General features: G+C 33.5%; 1 protein-coding gene and 1 long non-coding RNA gene across 2 annotated transcripts; both read right to left on the reverse strand.

Annotated features, from left to right (window-relative positions):
• Positions 1 to 207: 207 nt before the first annotated feature.
• Positions 208 to 2,061, reverse strand: LOC132798510 (fibrinogen-like protein 1). The gene is made up of 3 exons (XM_060810390.1): positions 1,924 to 2,061; positions 692 to 1,854; positions 208 to 622 (listed from the first exon to the last, which is right to left on the reverse strand). The coding sequence occupies exons 1-3, from the start codon at positions 2,002 to 2,004 to the stop codon at positions 508 to 510; spliced, it is 1,359 nt and encodes a 452-aa protein (XP_060666373.1). The 5' UTR covers positions 2,005 to 2,061; the 3' UTR covers positions 208 to 507.
• A 6,913-nt stretch (positions 2,062 to 8,974) lies between these two features.
• LOC132795050 (uncharacterized) lies at positions 8,975 to 10,667 on the reverse strand. The gene is made up of 3 exons (XR_009633408.1): positions 10,524 to 10,667; positions 9,266 to 10,454; positions 8,975 to 9,196 (listed from the first exon to the last, which is right to left on the reverse strand). It is a non-coding gene; the product is annotated as an uncharacterized LOC132795050 (long non-coding RNA).
• Between the last annotated feature and the right edge of the window lie 12,417 nt (positions 10,668 to 23,084).

Consider the following 23,084-nt stretch of genomic DNA (forward strand, 5'->3'; position numbering starts at 1 on the left):
TATTCAAAATGTGTAGCAGGTATCTCACAGTCGAGCACACTCGATCTTCCATTTGTTGGTCGACTTCATCTGTTTAATAAGAAGAAAATAAATACACTTATAGCACCCACTATAATACACTGCTTTGTGTAATTATTATTACCTTTCCATCAACTGATATTGCAAAAACAAAATTTTTTATGTATTATTTGTAACAAAACTGCATCATTTATGTTTAGATAAGAAACGAATATGGGTAGATCATTTTTTAAATTACATTAATATTCAAGATTCGACTGAAAGGATATATACAGGATAATCATAAGTTTACTGACTTTTAAGTATTTACACTTCTATTAAAAGCGTCTACAAAATTTTCTCATCAAAACATACAATAAATGCAATAAAAACTGATCGATTTCTATTCAAAATAAATCGCTGCATTAAATAGTCGATCGTTTTATTTATATATTACTATAAATGATTACATAATTGAGCCAAATATGGGAATTTCAGCTTTTCAGTTTATCACTTCTTCATCGCTTCTTTGGGGCGAATTAGCATCTTAACTTCTTTAAGTAAAATATTATTGAAATGTAAGTCCCACCAACGTAGATATAGCCCATATGGTGCATTTAAATTACTGCATAAGAAACAACAAAAATCTATAATTATGTGTATTCCTTCGAAAATAAAAATTTGCAATATTTACCAATTAGAACAAGCACTGTACCACCAGCCACTTTCATACCGGTATGCGCAATTACCATTATCAACTTTGTCGTTGTCGCGATCGAATGTTGTGAATTTCATGTTATTATTGTATCTCATGCCATCCTCAATAAAGGTTCCAGTGAATTCACCCAATCTCAGTGCATATCCATTATGTTCATCAGATATTTTGAAGTAGTCATAACGACCGTTGTAGGTTCTTCCATCCTCATCGACCAAATGTATGTAAAGTTCGAAATGCTGCAAGCTCGTGATACGATGTATCTTCTCTAATCCAAGAAAGAAATCACTTCCAAAAGAACCGAAACCTTTGCGATACGTTGCCCAATCCCTACTGAAATTCTCGTTTCCCCCAACTCGTTGTTGTATTACAATCCATCCAGGTCCAGCTAACTGACTATCGCACAAAACATTGAATAAACCTATGCCAGAGACATTGAGTTGATTAACTCCTGAATATTCTCCGAAAGGGATGCATGTTGTGGGAATTAATTTATCAAGTTCAGATTGACTTAGCTTAGTTTCACAATCTTTTAATTTCAATTGCATTTTTTTCTGTTCTTCTCTAATATTCTCTGATATCCTATTTAATTTATTGTTTTCTAAACGACATAACTGATCATCATTTTCATGCTTTATTATTATAGATTTACTCTTCTCTAACTCCAACTCAAGTGTTTCCTGATGCTCTGTGTTATTTTGAATATTCTCAATCAATCTCTTTATATTTTCATCTTTTACAATTAATCTAGAATTAAGAGATTTTAATTGAACTTGACACTTTTCTAAGTTGATGGATTTATCTGTTAGTTGTTCTTTTAATTTAAGAATAATATTTTGTTGTGAATTAATTTCAGATTCATCAACTTTATTTTGACACAATTGCAAATCGTTTTCCCCTTTGATTACTTTGTTTTTATACTCATTTAATAGAGCTGCCTCCTTCACGAATGTTTCATGAATTCTTACAATTTCATGATATTTTTCCATAAGATCAGAATTTAATTCACTTATCTGCTTTTCCTTAGTTTCACTTTGTTCTAACTCATTTCTAACCTGCCTGAAATAATCTAGCAACGGTTTCACAGTCTTGTAGTTATGAAAGCGGCACTGTTCTTCCATTTTTCGGTCTGATTCACACGTCTGATAGGAAGAAAAGGTATACACTTTAATCACTCTTTATTCTTCTTATTATTATGTCTTTGATCTCACTTCATCTCCAGTTGTTGTAGCCACCAAGAATATTTGAAGGACCATCAATAAGAAAACTCCGTTAAATTTTATTCTGCCCATTTTAAATGTTTCGACTGCCCGCAAACAAAATGAATTTAGAACTGAATTTCGTTATTTCGTTAAAGTCATTGAATGTCTGAAGCGGATGTGGACTCCGCTGTGGACTCTGAAAGAGGTCAAGTATTGATAACCTAGAGGCTCGGCCTAGATTCTCTTTCGGCAGAAGTCATTTCAATGTCTGATGAGAAGAGATTTCAATGTCGGATGATCGTCTGTAATTTTGTCTGTTCAATAGGTTCTGTTCTGTTTGTTCCAAGCAGCTTCTTCTTGAAGACCCATCGACAACAACATTGTTTTGAATTTCTTTCAGTCGCGTGTTGACAGTGGGGTCAATCTCCGAAGTACTCGAGATTATGCTCGAATACTTTCAAAACGACAATGGGACTGAGTTTTTATTAATATACTATATATGTATTTATTATATACTATACTGACAACTATTTGGTTAGAAAATGTAAAAACAACTTGATTAAGTTAATAAGTGTATAATTGAGTTTTTAGGGTAGTATAAAAATCTCTACTACATATACGAATATTTCGCTTTAACCCGCTTAACGAGTGTATCAAAGTGGGTATCATCAAAGCCAAAACTGATTAACTGATGAATTATCCATACATTAAATAATCAACGGTTATCTATATAACCAACACTGGCTGTTCTCTTGATTTGATGGGATAACTTTCAATTGGATTTAGGAGAATGTTCAACCCCGAAAGTGCAGTTTGCACTTTAATGCAGTGTCGAGTTTGTGGTTACCAAATATTCTAATGCTCAAGAACAATGCCACAGAGAGTGGAAAAGGAGATGGAGATGGAGAAGGAGACGGAGCTGCGGTTGGGTTTCGTGGCTTGAAGCAAACAATTATTGTTATTACAATTGAAATGCAGCGTTGGCCAGCCTCGCTCTCCCCCTTCCCCCCCTTTCCATCGTCGCTCTCCGCAATTGCTTTTGCAATTCCCCAGCTCGGTTATGGCGCTTTGTGTGACGCTATCAAAATTACACACCTTGCAGCAGCAGCAGCAGTGAATGTGGAAAGGACGATGAGAGAACGAGATGTGCACCTCATGGGAGGAGAAATGTGGACAATTGTTCTGGCTGTACTTTGTACATTGTAATGCAAATTACGTATACGCCATGTTGACTGCTTCTGCTGCTGTTTCTGTTGCTGTTGCTGTTGCCAGTGCATTTGCATGCCGCCACAGCATCGTTTGTTTTTAGTTTTTAGTTAACCCAAAGTGCAGGATTAGTCTGGTCGGGGAGAGAGTGCTTTGCCACAGTTTCATTCTATTTCATTTTTAATACTCCACGAAATGCGACTAACAAACATCTCCCCACATCGCATCCTCCTTTATATTCTTGACAGTTTAAAAGCTAAAGAGAAAGAAAGAAAAACAAGAGCAAAGTGTTTACGTACTCAACGGTCAAGTTGTGCGAAAAGTTCTTGAAAGCTTTTCGACTTGTTAATCGCACGTAGATTATAGTTGTTATTTAGACTTCAAAACTGTTTTTGCTGCATTCAACAATTAACTGCTAGAAAATGCCTTGAAGCGAGCTTCATTGAAAGTATTACTCATTCGCCCCGTGGTGCTGTCAAAAGAGAGCATCGCATACAAAGAATAGATAGACTGGCTTAGCTTATAGCTTATTGGTTTAACTCTGTCAAAGTGGAACAAATTGGCAAACTTAATCACCGAAACAAGTCCATCCGAATAGCGCAAAGCAAAGCAAACGAACTTGTTTCGTTTCCTCTGCTGCTCTCTTGATGTCCAGCTTGTAGGAAATGCAACATTTTGCAGCAGGAAATGCAGTCGAGTAACTTCTCGTAGCCAGCTTAAGCGAGCGCAGTCCAAGGATGAGGATTAGAAGGAAACATCTCTTAGTATTCCGGCTCTATCCGACTCGAGTTGTGTTGAGCTGAGTGTTTGTAGCAGGAAGTTCTTGTTGTTGTTGCTTTTGCAATGCAAAAAACTTTAACAAAAATCAACATACTAAAAAAAAAAGGAATTACAATAGCAGAGCTTAGCTGATGACCACAAACGGGAAGCGGAAACCACATGCTCAATGTCGATGTCGATGTTGATGGCGTCATCGAAGTTTATGCCATCGTTGTGTTGAATATATCAGAGCATCGTTAAGCCAGCGGCATAAAAAAGAATTGTCAATTGTGACAAGCGGATTTTGCATTCTCTTTTTGTTTTTAGCAATATATTCTTATCATTGCGATGAACAAAGACAGCGACTAGAATTTAATGCAGATTATTTTGTGGTAGCCAATACTCAGCACAATAATATATTATATCATAGTGTATCTAGTTGGGTAATAAATAATATGTTTATTTTCCTTTACTGACTCATTGCAAATCACAGTGAATAATATTAAAGCACAGTCTGTCTGTGTAATATACGAAAAATAATTAGCAGGGTTCATCGGAAAACTGACATTACTGATAATTTAATTTTAATTTAATTAATTATACAATTTACTAAATTTATTTATTAATTTACAATTTGTCTAAACAGACAGATTGTTAATAAAGAAAAAAAAACGGACTTCATATTTGAGAAGTATATTCTTTTTAAAATTCTTTTAATCGTGCCATTTTTTCCCCTACAATGTAAATAAACTACTGAAGCAATAAAGCTTTAAAACATTTTGTACCCAAAGAAAAAAATTGTTCAAAGATCAAGATAGAAATCAAATTAAAACCATACTATCTCAAAATTAAATCCTAACATTAATTTCTTCAATCAAATCCATAATTCTAGAATCATTCTTGATTAGTCTTAGAGTTTTTAGAAAAATAATAACTTATAATTTAAGAATTTATACTTAATTCAAGTAAGAAAAAATGTGAAATGAAACCTGGATATTTTGGGATCGGATAAAAGTTATCGAAGTTATTTAGGAAATACGTTTTTTTTTGGCAAAACACGCCGATTGCAATTGAGTACTCTAAAGTATATTTAAAATACAGTACTATATCGATATATATCTATTGTCGGTATATATCAATATTTTTTTTGGTATATTTATTCAAATTGGATATCTGGTATCGCACATTCGGGCTCACTCGATTATAGCTTTCTTACTTGTTATATGATATTTTTTAGAGAATAATAAACTTTATCAATGTGAGAATATATATGTCATAAGAGAATACAAAATTGTCAAAATGGAAGGAAGTTAAAACGAAATTGTAAATCAACATCAAGCATTCTTAAATTTAGATTATTAAAAATTAATCGTCAACAATATTTTTTTAATCTAATGTTGAATATACTAAAAAACATTTGAATTCATAGTAATTCTTTTTAATAAATTAGAATTGTTTTATATTCCTTAATTTGCAAACATCTCAAATCATAATTAAACATGCTAAAACTTTGAACTTTGAATATGAATAAATAAAAACCATTTTGTTGAGTTTACTCATAAACATTTTTATATCTAGCAATCAATTTCAATGAATTTTATATTTTAGATTTATTCATTAATTGCTTATTTTTTCTGTTAAATTCCGACTAAAAAAAAACAAGGATTCAAATCTCTTTTCAAAAATGAGTAATTAAAGCATTAAATCATTCAATTTTGAATGCAGAATAAAATATTATTGTATTTTATTTATTAGATTTATTCATTCATTACGTATAGCTGCAAATCATTAATATTTCTTTACATTGTATTTTATTTATTCCATTTAATTATTCAATGATTATTTTGGCAGTCGTCAAATTGTTTCACTCTTTTCACTACGTTTTGTTGTTTGCAAATGTTTTTTGTTTATTGTGAAATCTTAACTGTCATTTGTGTCAGTGGAGCAATTAATCATTCAGTCAGTGGAAAGTTAGAGTCTGTTGTATTCAGATATTTATTTAAATTCCTAAATTTCTTTGCTATTCGCACACGATTTCCACTTTCTGGCTTAAACCAATGTTGTTTTCCATTCAGCTGCTGTGTGCTGTTGTTGTTGTTGTTAGATTTCCATGTGCGATGCAATAAACTTTATACTTTTTACTTTTCGGCATTTCGCATTTCCCCTTCTAGTATTTTCCTTCGTTATTTTTTTTCATTCTTTTTCTTTTTTTTTTTGGCTCGTGTCGAGTCGAGCAACGAAATATTCGCTCTGAATATTTAATTGTGCGAGTTGTGTGCATTTATCTTTCTCTCTCTCTCTCTGTGTGTGTGTGCGAGTTTTTCAAATGTGTGCAGCTTTAGGTGTGTGTGTGTGTGTGTGAGGGTGTATATACTATAAATGTATGAGTGTGTTTGTGCTGTGGGTGAGTCTCGTTTTGGTCTCTGCGGTTGCATATTTGCGGCACTTTCTGGCTCGTTTCGATTTTCGAAATGCGCTTTTAGCTGTTTGTTGTTTGCAGTTCTTTTGACAGCCTTGTTGTTGTTGTTGTTGTTGTTGTTGTTGTTGCCGTACAACTGGCTGCACTACATTCTTAGTTTTTCCGGGGGCTGTCATGCCAGGCATATGCCTGGTGACTACTCTGAGGTCTACATCTCACATCTCACATCTCCTCTTTTCATTCTTTACTCCATACTTTTCGGCACTGAAGCTTATCTCGTTTCGCTTATGCGATTCTAATGTATATGTATGTATCCGTGTGAGCATTTGCTTGTCTATGTATGTGTGCGCTTGGATGTTGACTACATTGATATGCAAATACTGCGGTCCTAGATGTTGACATTGTGCTTTGCATTATGTTCCCTATGTTTGTCTATAAGCCCCTGGGGAGCTGGCTAAGTGCTTAGAACAATGCGAGAGATATGTCTGCAAATAATTATGCGTGTCTACCAAATACATTTCGTACTTATTACCACAAATTATTGTGTTTTTTTTTGCATTGCAAATGTGCTTGAGTTCCTAATTAGCCCATTGCGATAATAGTCAATACTCAAATTTAATTTCGAACTGTGCCCAAATGCATATTTCGAGTGCTTTATTTTATGTTTTATTAAACCAATTTTCGGAAAGTGTTATGACATCTTAAACAACCTTTATAATTGGGCAAAAATACATACTAGACCATAAATAGAGAAATGAATGTACACAATAAGTGAGGAAGTTAAAGTTGAGAGTGCTTGAGTTTTTATATATTTCTCGCATTTCCTTGGGTTCAATTTATAATCTTTATTTACTTTATATTTATTATGTGCTGCTGACATAATAATTTTCTGTTTATTATTTCTGATTTGCTTAATTTGCCCAGTTAGGTAACAGTGCACCTATTTTTGTTATCATTTCCTTATTATTTCTAATCAAAAAAAAAAAAAAAAGGAGTGATCGAGTGTGTGTAAGATACCTGCTATGTATTTTGAAGAAATACATATTCTACGAACTACATATATCGAATTAAAATGTCGAAACAAATACCAAAATATACCGAATTACATTCAAAATATATTACATCATAGAGTTAAAAACATACCAGATTGTCCACCAATTGAAGTACAAAAGTATTTCTTAAATAACTTCTACAATATTTGTCTGATCATAATCAAATTCTGAGGATTCATAAATACTGTTGTTATTATTCATTTGAAGTTCCACTGGTTGACTCCTTTCAAATCTTCTCTTGCACTTTGTATTAACTTTATACCCGCCACCCATAGGTTAAAAGGGTATTATAAATTTCACTTGTACTCTATGGTATATTTTGAGAGTAGTACTATATCAATATACAGAGTATAGCTTGTGGTATATTTTATTAGTTTTGCAATATATGGATTTGGTATATTTTATTCAAAGTTTATAATCATTCTAAAAAAAACTTTTTATAAGCAAACATTTGTTTGTCTTGAAATGTTCAAAGCTACACATAACTAATATATTATCATATTATAATTATCTTAGATCTTAGAAATTCCTGTTTTAAATGCTTTAATTTATATACACACTTAAGGTACAGAAAATAACTTTTTCAAATTGTTGAATAAAGAATCTTAAGGTCAAGCTCGAATAACTATAGTATGTAAATTGCGTTGTGTAATCCAGCTCTTTAATGCGGCTTGCGAATGCAACTCATCAACAATCCAATCAAAAACCACTCCAAGTTAAACTCATTCGTTGGCATATTCAGATGGAATCCTACTCGAATATATGTTACGTATGTACGTATGTTCGTACTATGCGACATTTCATCTGTCCATCAAATTTCACATGCTAATGAGCAGCAGCAACAAGAACGACAACAACAACAACATCAGCAACAACAACAACAACATTAGTGACAACAGCAACAAGCTTGTGTAGTAAATGTCATCACATTTCAGCTTGCTCATTCGTAATCCCCCTCTCACTCTCTCTCTCTCTCTCTCTCTCTCTTCTTTTCTCTCTCTCTCTCTCTCCCCATCCATCATCCCTTTCATTCTCCAACCACAGATGAGGCAGCCAAGCCAACCAAGCAAGTAATCCATGACAACCGAATTGCATATGTGAAATAAATTTCAACTCACAAAATTGCAAACTAATCAACATAATTTCACTGGTTTTTTGGTCAGCAGCTAATTTATGTGCTGTTATATCCTAGAAAACAGCCAATTTTAGGGTTATGCTTAATTCAATTATTTAAATATAACAGTGTCGAATTTAAACTCAAATTACTTATAAGTGGAATACTTGTGGAATTTGCGATAAACCAAAAATACCATTTGGTATATTTCAAGATTTTCGTAGTATGTTTGCTTTGTGTAATTATTATTACCTTTCCATTAATTGATGTTGCAAAAACAAAATTTTGTATGTATTATTTGTAACAAAACTGAATCATTTATGTTTAGATAATATGTGAAGATGATTTCTGAAATTATATTAATATTCAAGGTTCGACTGAAAGGATATATACAGGATAATCATAAGTTTACTGACTGTTTAGTATTTGCACCTCTATTGAAAGTGTCTAAAGATTTTAAATTTGCTAAATCAAAAGATACAATAAATGCAATAAAAACTGAAAAATTTCCATTCAATAAATAAATCGCTGCATTAAATAGTCGATCGTTATATTTTTCTTAAGGCACCAATCAAATATAAATGATTACATAATTGAGTCAAATATGGGAATTGCAGCTTTTCAGTTTATCACTTCTTCGTCTCTTCTTTGGGGCGAATTAGCATCTTAACTTCTTTAAGTAAAATTAACCCATAGTTCCAATATAGACTACCATATGGTGCATTTAAATTACTGCATAAGAAACAACAAAAATCTATAAATATGTGTATTCCTTCGAAAATACAAATTTGCAATATTTACCAATGAGAACAATAATTGTACCACCAGCCACTTTTATACCAGACTGCGCAATTACCATTATCAACTTTGTCGTTGTCGTGATCGAATGTTGTGAATTTCATGTTTTCATTGTATCTCAAGCCATCCCCAATAAAAGTTCCACTGAATTTACCCAAACTCAGTGCATATCCATTATCTTCATCAGATATTTTGAAGTCATCATAGCGAGCGTTGTAGGTATTTCCATTCAGAGCAACCAAATGTATGTAAAGTTCGAAACGCTGCAAGCTCGTGATACGATGTATTTTCTCTAAACCAAGAAAGAAATCACTTCCAAAAGAACCGAAACCTTTGCGATACGTTGCCCAATCCCTAGTGAAATTCTCATTTCCCCCCAACTCGTTGTTGTATTACAATCCATCCAGGTCCAGCTAACTGACTATCGCATAAAACATTGAATAAACCTATGCCGGAGACATTGAGTTGATGAACTCCTGATGCATGAGGGATGCATGTTGTGGCACTTAATTTATCAAGTTCAGATTGATTTAGCTTAGTTTCATTTACTTTATCTATTAGCTTAGTTTCACATTCTTTTAATATCAATTGAATCTTTTTCTGTTCTTCCTTAATGCTCTCTGATGTCCTATTTAATTCGTTGATTTCTGAACGACATAACTGAATATCTTTTTCATGATTTATTAATTTAGATTTACTCTCTTCAAATTCCAACTCAAGTGTATTCTGATGTTCTGTGTTATTTTTAATATTCTCACTAAATATCCTTATATTTTCATCTTTTTCAATTAATGTAGAATTAAGAGATTTTAATTGAACTTGACAATTTTCTAAGTTGGTGGATTTATCTGTTAGTTGTTCTTTTAATTTAAGAATAATACTTTGTTGTGAATTAATTTCAGATTCAGATTTATCAACTTTATTTTGACACAATTGCAAATCGTTTTCCCCATTGATTACTTTGTTTTTTATACTCATTTAATAGAGCTGCCTCCTTCATGAATGTTTCATGAATTCTTACAATTTCATGATATTTTTCCATAAGATCAGAATTTAATTCACTTATCTGTTTTTCCTTAGTTTCACTTTGTTCTAACTCATTTCTAACCTGCCTGAAGTAATCTAGCAAAGGTTTGACAGTCTTGTAGTTATGAAAGCGACACTGTTCTTCCAATTTTCGGTCTTCACACGTCTGATAGGAAGAAAACGTATACACTTTAATCACTCGTTATTTTTCTTAGTATTATGTCTTTGATCTCACTTCATCTCCAGTTGTTGTAGCCACCAAGAATATTTGAAGGACCATCAGTAAGAAAACTCCGTTAAATTTTAATCCGCCCATTTTAAATGTTTCGACTGCCCGCAAACAAAATGAATTTGGAACTGAATTTCGTTATTTCGTTAAAGTCATTGAATGTCTGAAGCGGATGCGGATTCTGCTCAATAGATCTGAACGAGAGAGGTTAAGTAATGATAACATAGAGTCTCGGCCTAGATTCTCTGTCGGCAGAAGACATTTCAATGTCGACAACAACATTGTTTTCAATTTCTTTCAGTCGCGTGTTGACAGTGGGGTCAATCTCCGAAGTACTCGAAATAATGCTCGAATACTTTTAAAACGACAATGGATTGAGCTTTTATTAATACATGTGCTGACAACTATTTGGTTAGCAAATTTAAAAACAACTTGATTAAGTTAATAAGAGTATTAAGTTAATAAGTATATGATTATAATTATAATTATATGTTATATATATAGGGTAGAAAGGTATAATAACTTTGTACCGGAAGGAAATGTATGTAACTGGTAGAAGGAGGCATCTCCGATCAAATAAAATATATATATTCTTGATCAGCGTCAACAGCCGAGACGATCTAGCCATGTCCGTCTGTCCGTATAAACACCTAGATCTCAGAGACTATAAGAGAAAGAGGTATCATTTTTTTTGACATCATTTGTTATGTTTGCATGCAGATCAAGTTTGTTTCAAATTTTTGCCATGCCCATCTCCACCCCCTCAAGTCAACAAAAATCGAATAACAAGCGTAAAAGCTAACTAGTAATTATGATTCCTGAATATTTGGTTGCGATCAGATAAAAATTGTCGATGTTATTAAAGAACTACTTTTGTATGGGCAAAAACGCTTACTTACTAGGTGTCTTAGTGGGTTTAGCTGATAATCTGGTATATTGTGGCGTCTATGGTATTTTTTGAATGCGGTACTATGTCGATATACTAAAATATACTGAAGTATTTTGGTATATTTTGAAAATAATACCGCATTTTTTTGGTTTTATTCAAAATGGGTACCGGGTATCTCACAGTCGAGCACACTCGACTGTAGCTTTCTTACTTGTTATTTATATCGTTAAGCAGTTTGTTTAACTTTTAAATATTTCAAAATATTTAACCTAGAAAACGTCTTGTCAATATAAATATATAATAAATCTAGGATTTAAAAACAACGATAGATATTTTGGTTTTGAAATAAATAAATCTTAATGTATTACAATTTAGAATAGGGCAAGTGAGTATTAACAATCATCAACAAGTCGGAAAATCTTTCATAAATTATACGTATTACAAATATTAAACAATTTCTTACAAATTGTTAAAATTATAGGATTATATGCCAGCCATAAATACTAAGTGCTAGTTTAATCGGTATTTTTGGTATCATTCTAAAAATATACCAAAACAATGTAGCACAAAATTACTAAAATATATCAAAGGCTTTTTTTTTTAGAATATTGATAAAGGACTACATTTAAAATATACCATAGCGAACTGAACATTCTTAAATAATATCGACAATTTTTATATAAATCGCATCTAAATTTTCAATCAAAAATATTGTAGTTATTTCTTTATGCACAGAATATCGCGAATGAAATTTCAATGAAGTGCTTGTAGGCACTTTAATCAATTTTTAATTAAAACAACATTTTTTTTTTAATAAATATTAGAATAGTATAAAATTATTTTGGTTGGATTTTTACTCTACCCTTATTCTAATTTCATTTATAGAAATATATCTTTTTTCCTACAAATTAATTTTTTCCGAGGGTATCTTCAAGTCGAATCTTCAATGTACTTAACAAAAAAATTCTGTAAATAGTGAAAGCAGGTCAAGTTGTAATTTAGTTTCGCGTCAACTGAATTCATGTTAACTATGAACGTAGTCGTAAATTGCATAAAATGTGTGCAAAAATAGTAATTAAAATCTAAAAAGTGGGCGTGTTAAATAATCGCAAAAGTAAATTCATACCATAATACTCATGTGGCAAGTGGCATTTAATATTGCTATTAATTACAATCAATTAATTAATGCATTTAACACGTAAGCCAAAAACAGTCACATCGTAAGCTGGCGTTAAGCTACGCTTGCAGCGATCCGAAGGCTTTTGGCTGGTTGTGTGTTTTTGCAGCTTGATTAAATCGCATATAAATCAATTACAGAGCTTAATGCTTTATGCGTTTGTGTGGGTGTGTGCAACAGCTGTCATGCCTCAAGCGTTGCAAGCACCTTCTGTAGCAAGTCCAAGCAACGTCGTATTTCAGCAGCTTACAGCTTAAGTTGCCTTCTGATTTTTATGGCCAACAGCAAACACAAACACGTCGCACACACACAACCACACACACTTGCCCCAAAATAGTCCGGCTGATTGCTCTAAGGTGATTAATTATGACAGCTTTTGACTTTTAGCTAGTCAGTTTTAAGCCATAACGTGACCATTTTGCTACATGCAACACACAACGCAACATCGAGTCATCGGTTAATATAATAATCTCCAAAATGTTGCAGACTATCTGTAAATTCCATTTTGGGTTAAAAAGATTATTTCTATTGCCATTTGACTTCAATGTTTCTTTACCGACTTGCATATTTCATTTTAATTGGAAACTAAATCGTTATATATAAAAATACTTTTACTGAGTGACCAAATGATAAGAGCCAGAAGGCAGCAATTTGTAAACAAGAATAGGAACAGAAGCTTAAAGGCTAAAACTTAATAAATATTTTTCTTTCAAATTTCAATTATCTAGAAGCTGTTGGGGTAATAAAGTAGATAAATCAAATAGTCAATAAATGTCAATAAGTAATAAATGGGAGAATTTAAAACAGTCGTATATTGTTCAGTATTTTATTAAGTAGCAATTGAGTATTGAATTAAAGTATTGAATTTGTATATCTTAAAGAATTTGCATTTGTTCGTATCTTGCTTTGTTGTCCAACTTTACTTTATGTGAATGAATTCTGTTTGTTATATTTGTGACAATAGTTTCTTATCCCTAATGAACCTCCCCAGCATAGAGGAACCATTTTTATACCCACTACTAATAGTGTAGAAGGGTATTATAAATTGTAGAATTTCTTCTTAAAATGTAGAAGTTTATTAAGAAATTCTTTTGTATATTATATAAATAAAATAAAATATAAAATAAAATAAAATATAAAATATTATATAAATATACCGAATAAAGATTTTGGTATAATTGAGTATTCTTGTTTTATATTAATTTTGTATATGCTAAGAATAATACCGTACTGTTTTGCTTTTATTAACAGTCAAGCACACTCAACTATAGCTTTATTACTTGCTTGGCTTACAAAAATATTTCTTTAATATCTTATACAAGGAAAACAAGTACAAAAGCGAAAAGTTCTTAAACCCTTCCTTCCTATTAGTAGAGGGTAAGAATATATAAATAATAATAAGAGCGGGAATAAATTAAAAGTATGCAAAAATTTCTATTTTTTCAATATTTGATTAGTTACCTAACTTTCTATTATTTAAAATATCTAGCAACAATTGAGTCAGTATAGTCAACATAAAGAAATAATTAGTGTGAGATTTGTAAATAATATTCCTCAGAGTTTTATGAAATAAATGAAAATCCAAAAAGTATATCTATTTTTCAAATATTTGTTTTGTTTTCTAACTTTCACTTGCGTAGCCTCACAAACTTTATGAACTAAAAGTCAGCACTTCTCGTGCCCTTTTCGCCAGCTTGTTATTTTTTGCAAGGACATTTTTCAGTGGACCGCAGTTGGGGCAGTCTGAATGTAGTTTTTGTCGCTTTTTATTAGCCATTTGTTTAGCCCCCGAGTGAACGGAGCTCGGCAAATGAATGTAATCCAGTAAAACAAATGAAAAGTTGAAGCTAATTGGAAGCCACAAGATGTTCCGCTAGAACAAATTGTTGTTTGTTAAACATTGGCATTGCCATTTTCCATTTTCCATTTCCATTGGCCTTGCTTACCAACATCTTTTGGGGGCAAAAGTAAACTTTCTCTCTTGAAATTCATCTAATGAGTCCAGCCAGTCAGTCATTCAGTTTCCTCCTGCCTCTGTCTCTGCCTCGTTGTCATGCATACCGAAAACACAGCATTATTAAAAGCCGTGTCCTGCCAGCAGACGTCGACGTTGTAGTTGTTGTTGTTGTTTGTATCCAGTCAGCGAAGCCATAGAACATCTTGTGTTCTCGTGTAAACCACCGAAATGTCAACAAGCATTCAATTTAAATGCCATAAAAGTTGTACTACTCGTGTAAATGTGTAAATAAGTATAAGTTTGCCATCGCGCAAATGACTGCGGCAACGGCTCAACAGGGCGTATACGTAACAGCTGCTTAATTGCGCCACCTTTGTGCGCTAAGTTTCTCGCTGCAGATTTGTCAGGGCAATTATGCGAAATAGTTTTATCGCATATAAAACATATCCTAGTGGAAAACGCTTTTCCCAATATGCTGTTTTTCCATTAAAACGTCGAAAGATTATCTTTCGCGCTCCCAAAATATGAACTATGTTGATAGTTTAACTTGAATTGAGCTGAGAAACTTTAAGAATATAACATGATTATGATCGGAAATTCTCCAATTCTACTTCTGTTAAGGTGTCTTTAATCCATTTTTCAGAAACTATAAGAATATTTGTTGAATTTATTTTTTAATGATTTCTTTTTTATTATATGAGTTACAGAAATAAGTACAAATTAAGGAGAACTTTAACAATATGTTCTATTTAATATTAATTTTCTAATATTACTTCTAATTTAATGAATTATTTTTCATTATATGAGTGAAAGATTCGGTACAACAATTTAATTTAAAGAGAACATGTTCAAATTAAACCTGTTACTCTGATGTCATTTATTTAATATCCTGGTATTCATTAAATGAAAAATACGGTATATTAAAAAATTAAATTACTTTTATATTCATTTCAATTTATTGATGACTTTTAAAGCGTTCTACATTTTGTCTTTTCTTAACGCAATTGATTTGTTTAAAGTTACTTTTTTGTTCTGTGTAGTATTTATAACCTTGTTCCTATATTAAAGGTAACATTTCATTTAACCTAATTCAATTTTTTTGGTAGACACATTTTACAAAAGTTGAACGCTGTGAAAGGTCATTAATTAATTTTGTTTTCAGGAAGTTAATTACCTTTTCTTTCCTGTCTTATTTGTTGTTGCTCTAGATTAAAATTTATTTATTTAGCTGTGCTACTAAATTCTCGCATGCGATTTTTAGGCTGTTAAATAAAGAATCGGGTTCATGTCTCAACTAACTTTAACAGTCTGTTGCACTGTTAAGTTAAAGAACGTAAAGCGTGGCTTTCTAACAGCAAATGCCACGTTGGTTGAGAATATAAGTGAAATGTTTATGTGTGAGTGCTTCCTCTTTGTGTGTGTGTGTGTGTGTTTGCTGAGTATGCAAATGCGTTTGCATTGCCTGTGTAAGCTGTGTGTAGGGCTGACCAAAAGGCAGGCAGTGAGTGGAGCGGCCGACCTGGTTTCTCAATCAATATGTCAACCATTAGGCAAATAGCAAATGATAAACAGACGCCCAAAAGGCTGCTGCACAAAAATTACCGGGTAACAGACACAAAGCAGAGAGCGGCAAACACACAGAGAGAGAGAGAGAGAGAGTGCCGGATAGAGAGAGAGTGTTGATTGCAGAGAGCGAGAGAGACTGCGGCACAAAATTAACAGAGTGCTGTTAAATCGCGTTCGCTCTGCTATAAAAATATTAATGTGCGCGCCCAAAAGTATGCTGCATGTTTTTTTATGTCCTTTTCCCGACGCCTCCTCGCCTCTTTGTCTGACCTCGCCAGCGACTTTAATTGTTTGCCGCGATGTTTTCAACAAAAAGAAATATACGGCAAGCGTTGTCTTACTTTTGCGAGCGACTGTTGCCAAAAGTATTGGCCAAGGTATGTGTTTGGCAGCTTAAAGTCTTCAGTCTCATTTTCAGTCTGCTTCTCAGCTCAGTCGAACGAGGTGTTAAATCTTTTTACGCTCATTCAACACTTTGGCAAAAAGCAATGCCATGTGGGTCTAAAAGCCATTGTAACACGCCCATTGACTGTCAGTCAATTTGCGAATTACTATTTCACCTGCCTAAGGGTCATTCCAGCCACTGTCCTGCTTTTCCCTTTGCCCTCATTCTCTTATTTTTTTGCATTCCGTTTTTATCCTTCAAGTGGCAGCTCTAAATTCGAAATGAAAAGCTCATTGTGCGTAGCAATAAGAATGAAAGGTTGCCTTTTCACTGCTGTCTGCTCTCTGCCATGTCGCACTCAAGATACTCTTTGCAATGCAAGGGGAATTATGAAAATACTTTGAGATTGAGCATTGAATACTCTGAGTATATTTGCTTTGACATTTGCAAAAAGCAATTATTGAAGCTGTCAATATTAATGGCAAAGTCGACGCAACTTTTCTGCTGCAGTAGAGAATCAGAAAAAGGTCAATGAGCTTAGCAAGTAGAATCAATCATGATGCCTGGACGAAGCCCTCAGGACGGACTTATAAATATGTACAAGGGACGAAGGCGACGCACAAAGCAGCCAGCAAGCACCCAAGCCAAGGCAGACAGCTGGCGAGAGCTAAATATAAAACACAAATTATAGAGAATTGCCCGAGGTCTGAGGCACCGCTGGCAGCTGAATTGAAAAGTTTAATTTATTCTGTGAAATTGCAAACAACTTTTCGACAGGAAAGACTAGAGACACAGACACGGGGACAGAACAGGACAGGAAAGAACCGGAGACTCGTAATGTGGCATTATTCACTTAGGTTCTTCATTTTTTTTATTTTTTAATCTGCACTTATTTTGCATGCTTTGTATTTTTAGCAGAGCGCCCAAAGCGCAAATTGTACACTTATTAGTTTAATATGAGACTATAAGTGTAATTTCTCTGCGCTTACGAAGCTCGTCCTTAGCTGAGAGAAAATATTCCTGCCTAGCAAAATTTGACTACGTTTAAACGCTTTTTTTTTGTTGGTTGTCTATCAAGTTAATGATTGTATGTGCTTTAAGGCTTTACCAACGTAGAGGAATTATTGGTGAGAATGTTGAAAAACTTAAGGGCTTTTAAGGTTAATGTGTTGGCAATCTGTTGTGTTAATGGGGATGAGAATTTGTCAATTTTCTGGGAATACGGTAAAGTATTTAAATAGGAAAGTAATGTATCTAAGAAATCAAGTATTTTAAAAGGTATTTAACAGCCAATTCAATAAAAATTATACTTCTTTACGAAAAGAGTTTCGAAATGTATTTAACTGAATAAACAATAAAAGTTTAGAGCAAGGTTTGTTAACTATACATTTAAAAAAAATACTTCGGGTTAGTTGTATTGGCAGATAATCTGGTATATTTTGTAGCCTATGGTATATTTTGAATGCAGTATTCTCAATATACCAAATCAAACTAATATACCAAAGTCGTATTACCATATCATATACCAGACTAATATACCAAATATAGCCTTTGGTATATTTTAGTATTTTAACGGTATATTAATTTACTATCAATATACCAAATCAAACTAATATACCAACGCTATATTGAAATATCATAAACCAAACTAATATACTAAATATAGCCTTTGATATATTTTAGTATTTTAACAGTATATTAATTTGGTATATTATAAATAATACCACATTGTTTTGCTTTTATTCAAAATAAGTAGCGGTTATCGCACAGTCGACCACACTTGACTGTAATTTTCTTTCTTAATTCTCTTGTAAAACAATAAAATAGCAGTTTGTCAATGCGAATTAAAACACTACCTTTAATCACAACTGACAGAAGAAAGTTGATAGTATTAAAAAGTTAGCTTTTATGATTTTCACTTCTGTAAAAAAATGTAATACTAGTCGGGGAGAATATAAATATTTACATATTTGTAAATGCTTTGCATGCATTCCCAGTTTTCATTTGCATGATGAGTTGATCCTTGCTGAAAAGAGTTTCCCTGAGTTGAAACTTTTATTAATACACTTGCGTACTAATTTATGTCTTTCAGTGTTGCATTCTGTTCGGTTAGCTTTTATTAGCACACATATTTCATTGCATAATTTTGGGCTAATGGGAAGCTCTTTTGGTTTGGGGGTTTTCATGGTGATTTCACTCGCTAATTGCATTTGCACATCGCGGTTTGTTTGTCCGCGTGTCGCCCCGCAAAGTATGCAAAAGTTATTTAAGGCAGCTATCGCTTCACACACTGCACAACACCAAATGTAAACTGAATGCACTCAGTGTACTCACTACACTCACTGTATTCACTGCCCTCCCGTCTGCTGATGCTGCTTGCTGTTGAGTTCGGGGTGTTGACATACATTTTGCGTTGTTTTTGGTTTTGGTTCATGTTTCATTTTATATTATTTTGTTTTTTTCTGTATACTTTTGTATTTGACCTGCAGCCTGCTCTTTTTGCTCGAGAGCACCGGCGAAGTACTCGAGAGTCTCGACAAGCATTTACGCTAGACTGGCGGGAGAGCAGCAAACATCCAAATGCACACATATCAGCGAGGGTGTTCCCACAAACAGTTTCACCCGGAATAGCAGTTGAGGAGAAAACACGTTGAAATAGTGGAAATATTTAAAGTGTATTTACTTACACATATATCCTGCAACTATAAATTTAATTCCCGAGTCGAAGGCACCAGCAGCCAGTATTCTCTTTTCTATTTAAATCTAGTATTAAATACTAGTATTTAATACTAGATTTAATATAATAAAATAAAAAAAAATGTAATTCATCGTTTGCACACACACACAAAAGTTCTTGATTTGGAACTCAATTTTTAAGTATGCAATCGATACATTTTTAAATGATTCCTGTTGAGGATTAAAATGTCAAAATATACTCAAAATACTAGATTTATTCTTCAAAATTTCGAAATTAATTGAGTTTTTCTTTCTTTTTTTCATTTTAATCTACTCATAAGTGTTTTCGGTCAAATCTTTGTTAGTAGAACTGTTGCGCATCATTCTTTAATTATTCAGAAGGCTTGGGTTTAAGTGCTACTAACATAATTCCCATCACGGAATCAATAAGTATTTCATAAGTTGTATTAAGCAAAAAAAAACAAAGGTACAACTGAATATAATAAATGATAATTAAATGATAGTCATAAATATATACTGAATATATTCAGTGAAATAACATATTGCTTTATAACATTTTGTAATACCATACAGTATTAAATTTTAATCCCGAATTTAGATATGTTGGAATTAGAAAAATTAGGTATTCACTTATTTTATATTATTTTTTTTTATTTTTTACTATAAATCTTAATTCCGATTTAAAGTAATTTTGGATTACACAAATCAAGTATTGATTTTTGGTCTACTATCTTTTGAATTTTTATTTGAAGTAAATATTTTTGGGATTGTCCAAATATTGACTTCGCTTCAGACATAACTCGGCGTATTCATCCCAAATTTTTTTGGTTTAACAAAACCAAATCACATATTTGATGCTCTGTTTATAGGAGAAACTACTTTCGGGAACGCTCTCGATGAAGTGTATGTATTTTATATTCCCTTAACGGCCACTTGGAGGTTCTGCAGCGTGTTGAGACAATCAGGCAACTGTCAGGGCAGTTGTTGCTACTCTTTTTTTATGGGCTTACTTAATTGGCGCCAATGATGGCACGCCCAACGATGTTTGCCCAGTTCGATGTGTGTGTGGCTCTGCATTGAACAGCCACGCCCCCCTCCTTCACCCTTTCTGCCTGCTTCGCAATGATTGAAGGCGAAAGTTGTCATCAAGGTCATCGGCAATGGGTTCGATTTTTGTTGGACTGGCTAAAAGCACGAATGGGTTCAGGTCAGGGCCACGATGTCCAGTTAGTCGAGTTAATAAATATAAATGCTGGCTGCCATTAGGCGCAGCAGGGGGCATCAGGGGGGCGTGGCAGTTGCGCATATGTCGCTGCTCTTGTCAATTTGAGTAGTCAGCGATGCAGTTTTATAATGCTTCTATTTTAGCTGATTGATGCCGAAGATGAAAGCAATGAAAGCGTCTGCCAAGCTGCTTAGCGACTTTATTGACGTTGCAAGTATCGAATGCGTCAATAGATTGCACTCTTTACCTAACCACTTCTCGAGCAGCTTCACTACACTGCGACTGTTATAAAATAGAATGTGACTGCAAGTCAAAGACAAATATCAGCGATTGTATCCTCAAGTGGACTCAGCTTTTGCTTTGAAGCTCATACACTACGAGTGGGATATATACTTTGATGCATTCCTTAAGCGCGTTAAAGCGAAATATTCGTATTCAGTAGTAGAGACGCATCTATTTATGTGGATTTAAATAGTTTGTCCAAAATTAAATATAATAAGTTATTAGTTTAATAGCAATCGGCTCTTAGCTGCTTTGGCTGACAGTATGGTATATTTTGACATCTATAGTATATTTCAAATGTTCTACTTCATCCATATACCAAATATTACCTGCTTTATATTTTAGTATTTGTGCGGTATATTATTTGGTACACTTTTATTCAAAACGTGTAGCGGGTATTTCACAGTCGAGCAGATTCAACTATAGCTTCCATTGTAAATTGTCTTGTAAGGCATTAATTTTGAATTGTATTATTTGGATAAACAACATTCGATATCAAGGCATAGATTTAAAGCGAAGCTTAAGTTGTTGTTGGTTTAGGCTGTTTCCAATATAATTCTTATTTATTGTTTTATATTTTTGAACCAAACATTTCGTAAATTCATTTATGAGATATCTATTAATAGAATTTTTTTGTATTGCAAAGAGAGTCCATCGAACATACACTTTAAGGCTTACATTTTTACAGAAACGATGAGAGTTTAAGAAATGAAAGGCTTAAAGCTAAATCTTTACTACATACAAATTGTCAATTGATACATTTTTTTTTTATTTTCTTCCTCAAGAATAAAGTTTGATTAAGATGTCATATTTGAAAACAGATTTAATAAAAAAAGAGAAGCTCAGAATATATATTTGCAATCAGATAATGGATCAGAGATATACATATGAACGTAAAATTTCTTTGGCCAAATTATTCAGCTTGAATTAGCTGAATTAGCAATTGATATATTCGAAATGTGCTTGTTATAGATTCAAGGAACAGAGAAAGAGAAAGTGAGAGTGGGAGAGAGAGAGAGAGAGAGAGAGAGAGAGAGCCTATTCTACGATGCGTTTGCTTCTGTTTCACTGAGTATACTCTGCATTCTGTAAGAAGTTTTGTGTCGGATACGCTGACCAAGAATGAACATTTGTTTATATTGCTCTTAAATAGAAAGTATGTTAGGTTAACATAATTCATGTTAATATAAAATGATAATTATAATGACATAGTGGATTCTATTAAGCAGATATTATCGATAATTTATCATGTTAATCATGAATGAATCATTAGTGAGAATTAGAGAGATTTCTCAATCTTACAGGGCACCTCGCAGTCTGTATTTAAGCTCACTTATGCCAGTTTGTATTGTGTTTAACTGGCGGTTTAGTGTTGGCCATAAAGTTGCGTCTTTAAGTGCCCATCATGTTGTGCGTCGAATGGAATATGAAAGAGAGTGAAGTAGGGACAAAAGGAAGAGGAAACACGTATCTAGCATTTTATGGCTGTTGAAAAGCAGATGAAATTATACGAGTGCCTAAATAGGGATTGTTAAAATACAAGTCAATCAATAAGATTGCTCAGTAAATCCAAAAAGATGCTAAAATAAATTCAAGTTTCACTTTAATTTATCGATTGCTTTTCTCGGGGACTGACGTAACAATTTGAGATGAACGCAGCTGATTTAAATATTTAATCTGCATTAATGCCTGTGCAAGGAATTAAATGATATTGTAAAAGGGAGAGAAGCGAGCGACAGTCGACAATATTTAAGATTCGCTGCTGACTTTTCGCTTCGCAACAAAGCAAAGCAACTACACGAATAGAACAGAACAGAATAACAGCTAAGGAAGAGCAGCAAAACGGAAAAGAAAAGCAGAAAGCAAAGCAGAGTCTGATGTTCATTGTAGTCGAGGCGCCAAAGCAAGATAAATGGCGCAGAAGTAAACACATTCGGTGTGAAAACTGGGTAACTGGGTAAGCTCTGGTCTCTGGTCTCTGTATTCTGGCTTTGAACCTCGCTCTCTGCACGGCGTCGGCCAGTCGAAGCATTCGAAGCAGGCGAAACAATAGTCCACATTGTGGCAACATCGAGAGGGAGAGGGAGAGGGAGAGATAGAGAGAGAGAGAGGGGGAAAGAGCGTGAGCTGCAAACAGAGGTGGCATCTGCAGCTGTTGCTGCTATTGTTCTTGTTGTTGTTGTTGTGGTAGCCAAATGAGACACGCCACAGCAGAGCAGAACATCACCGCTTTGGTCCCTTCCCCTCTGCCCACCTCTTCTTCTTCTACTATATTTGCTCTCGCTTTGTGCGGCAGATTAATTTATTTTATCGCATATTTCACTGACAAATTACGCAGTTTTTTGCACGCGCCACTGAAAGTTCCTCTGCTGCCTCTTTCTCTCTCTTT

This window comes from Drosophila nasuta, chromosome 2L, assembly GCF_023558535.2.
Source record: "Drosophila nasuta strain 15112-1781.00 chromosome 2L, ASM2355853v1, whole genome shotgun sequence".
Taxonomy (NCBI): domain Eukaryota; kingdom Metazoa; phylum Arthropoda; class Insecta; order Diptera; family Drosophilidae; genus Drosophila; species Drosophila nasuta.

What these genes read in the sequence shown, in the direction of transcription:
- LOC132798510 (XM_060810390.1), bottom strand. Translation starts at nt 2,004, where the DNA reads ATGGGCAGAATAAAATTTAACGGAGTTTTCTTATTGATGGTCCTTCAA. An exon ending in CTACAACAACTGGAGATGAA is followed by an intron (nt 1,855 to 1,923) that starts GTGAGATCAAAG and finishes TCTTCCTATCAG; the next exon opens with ACGTGTGAATCAGACCGAAA. An exon ending in TACAGTGCTTGTTCTAATTG is followed by an intron (nt 623 to 691) that starts GTAAATATTGCA and finishes TTTCTTATGCAG; the next exon opens with TAATTTAAATGCACCATATG.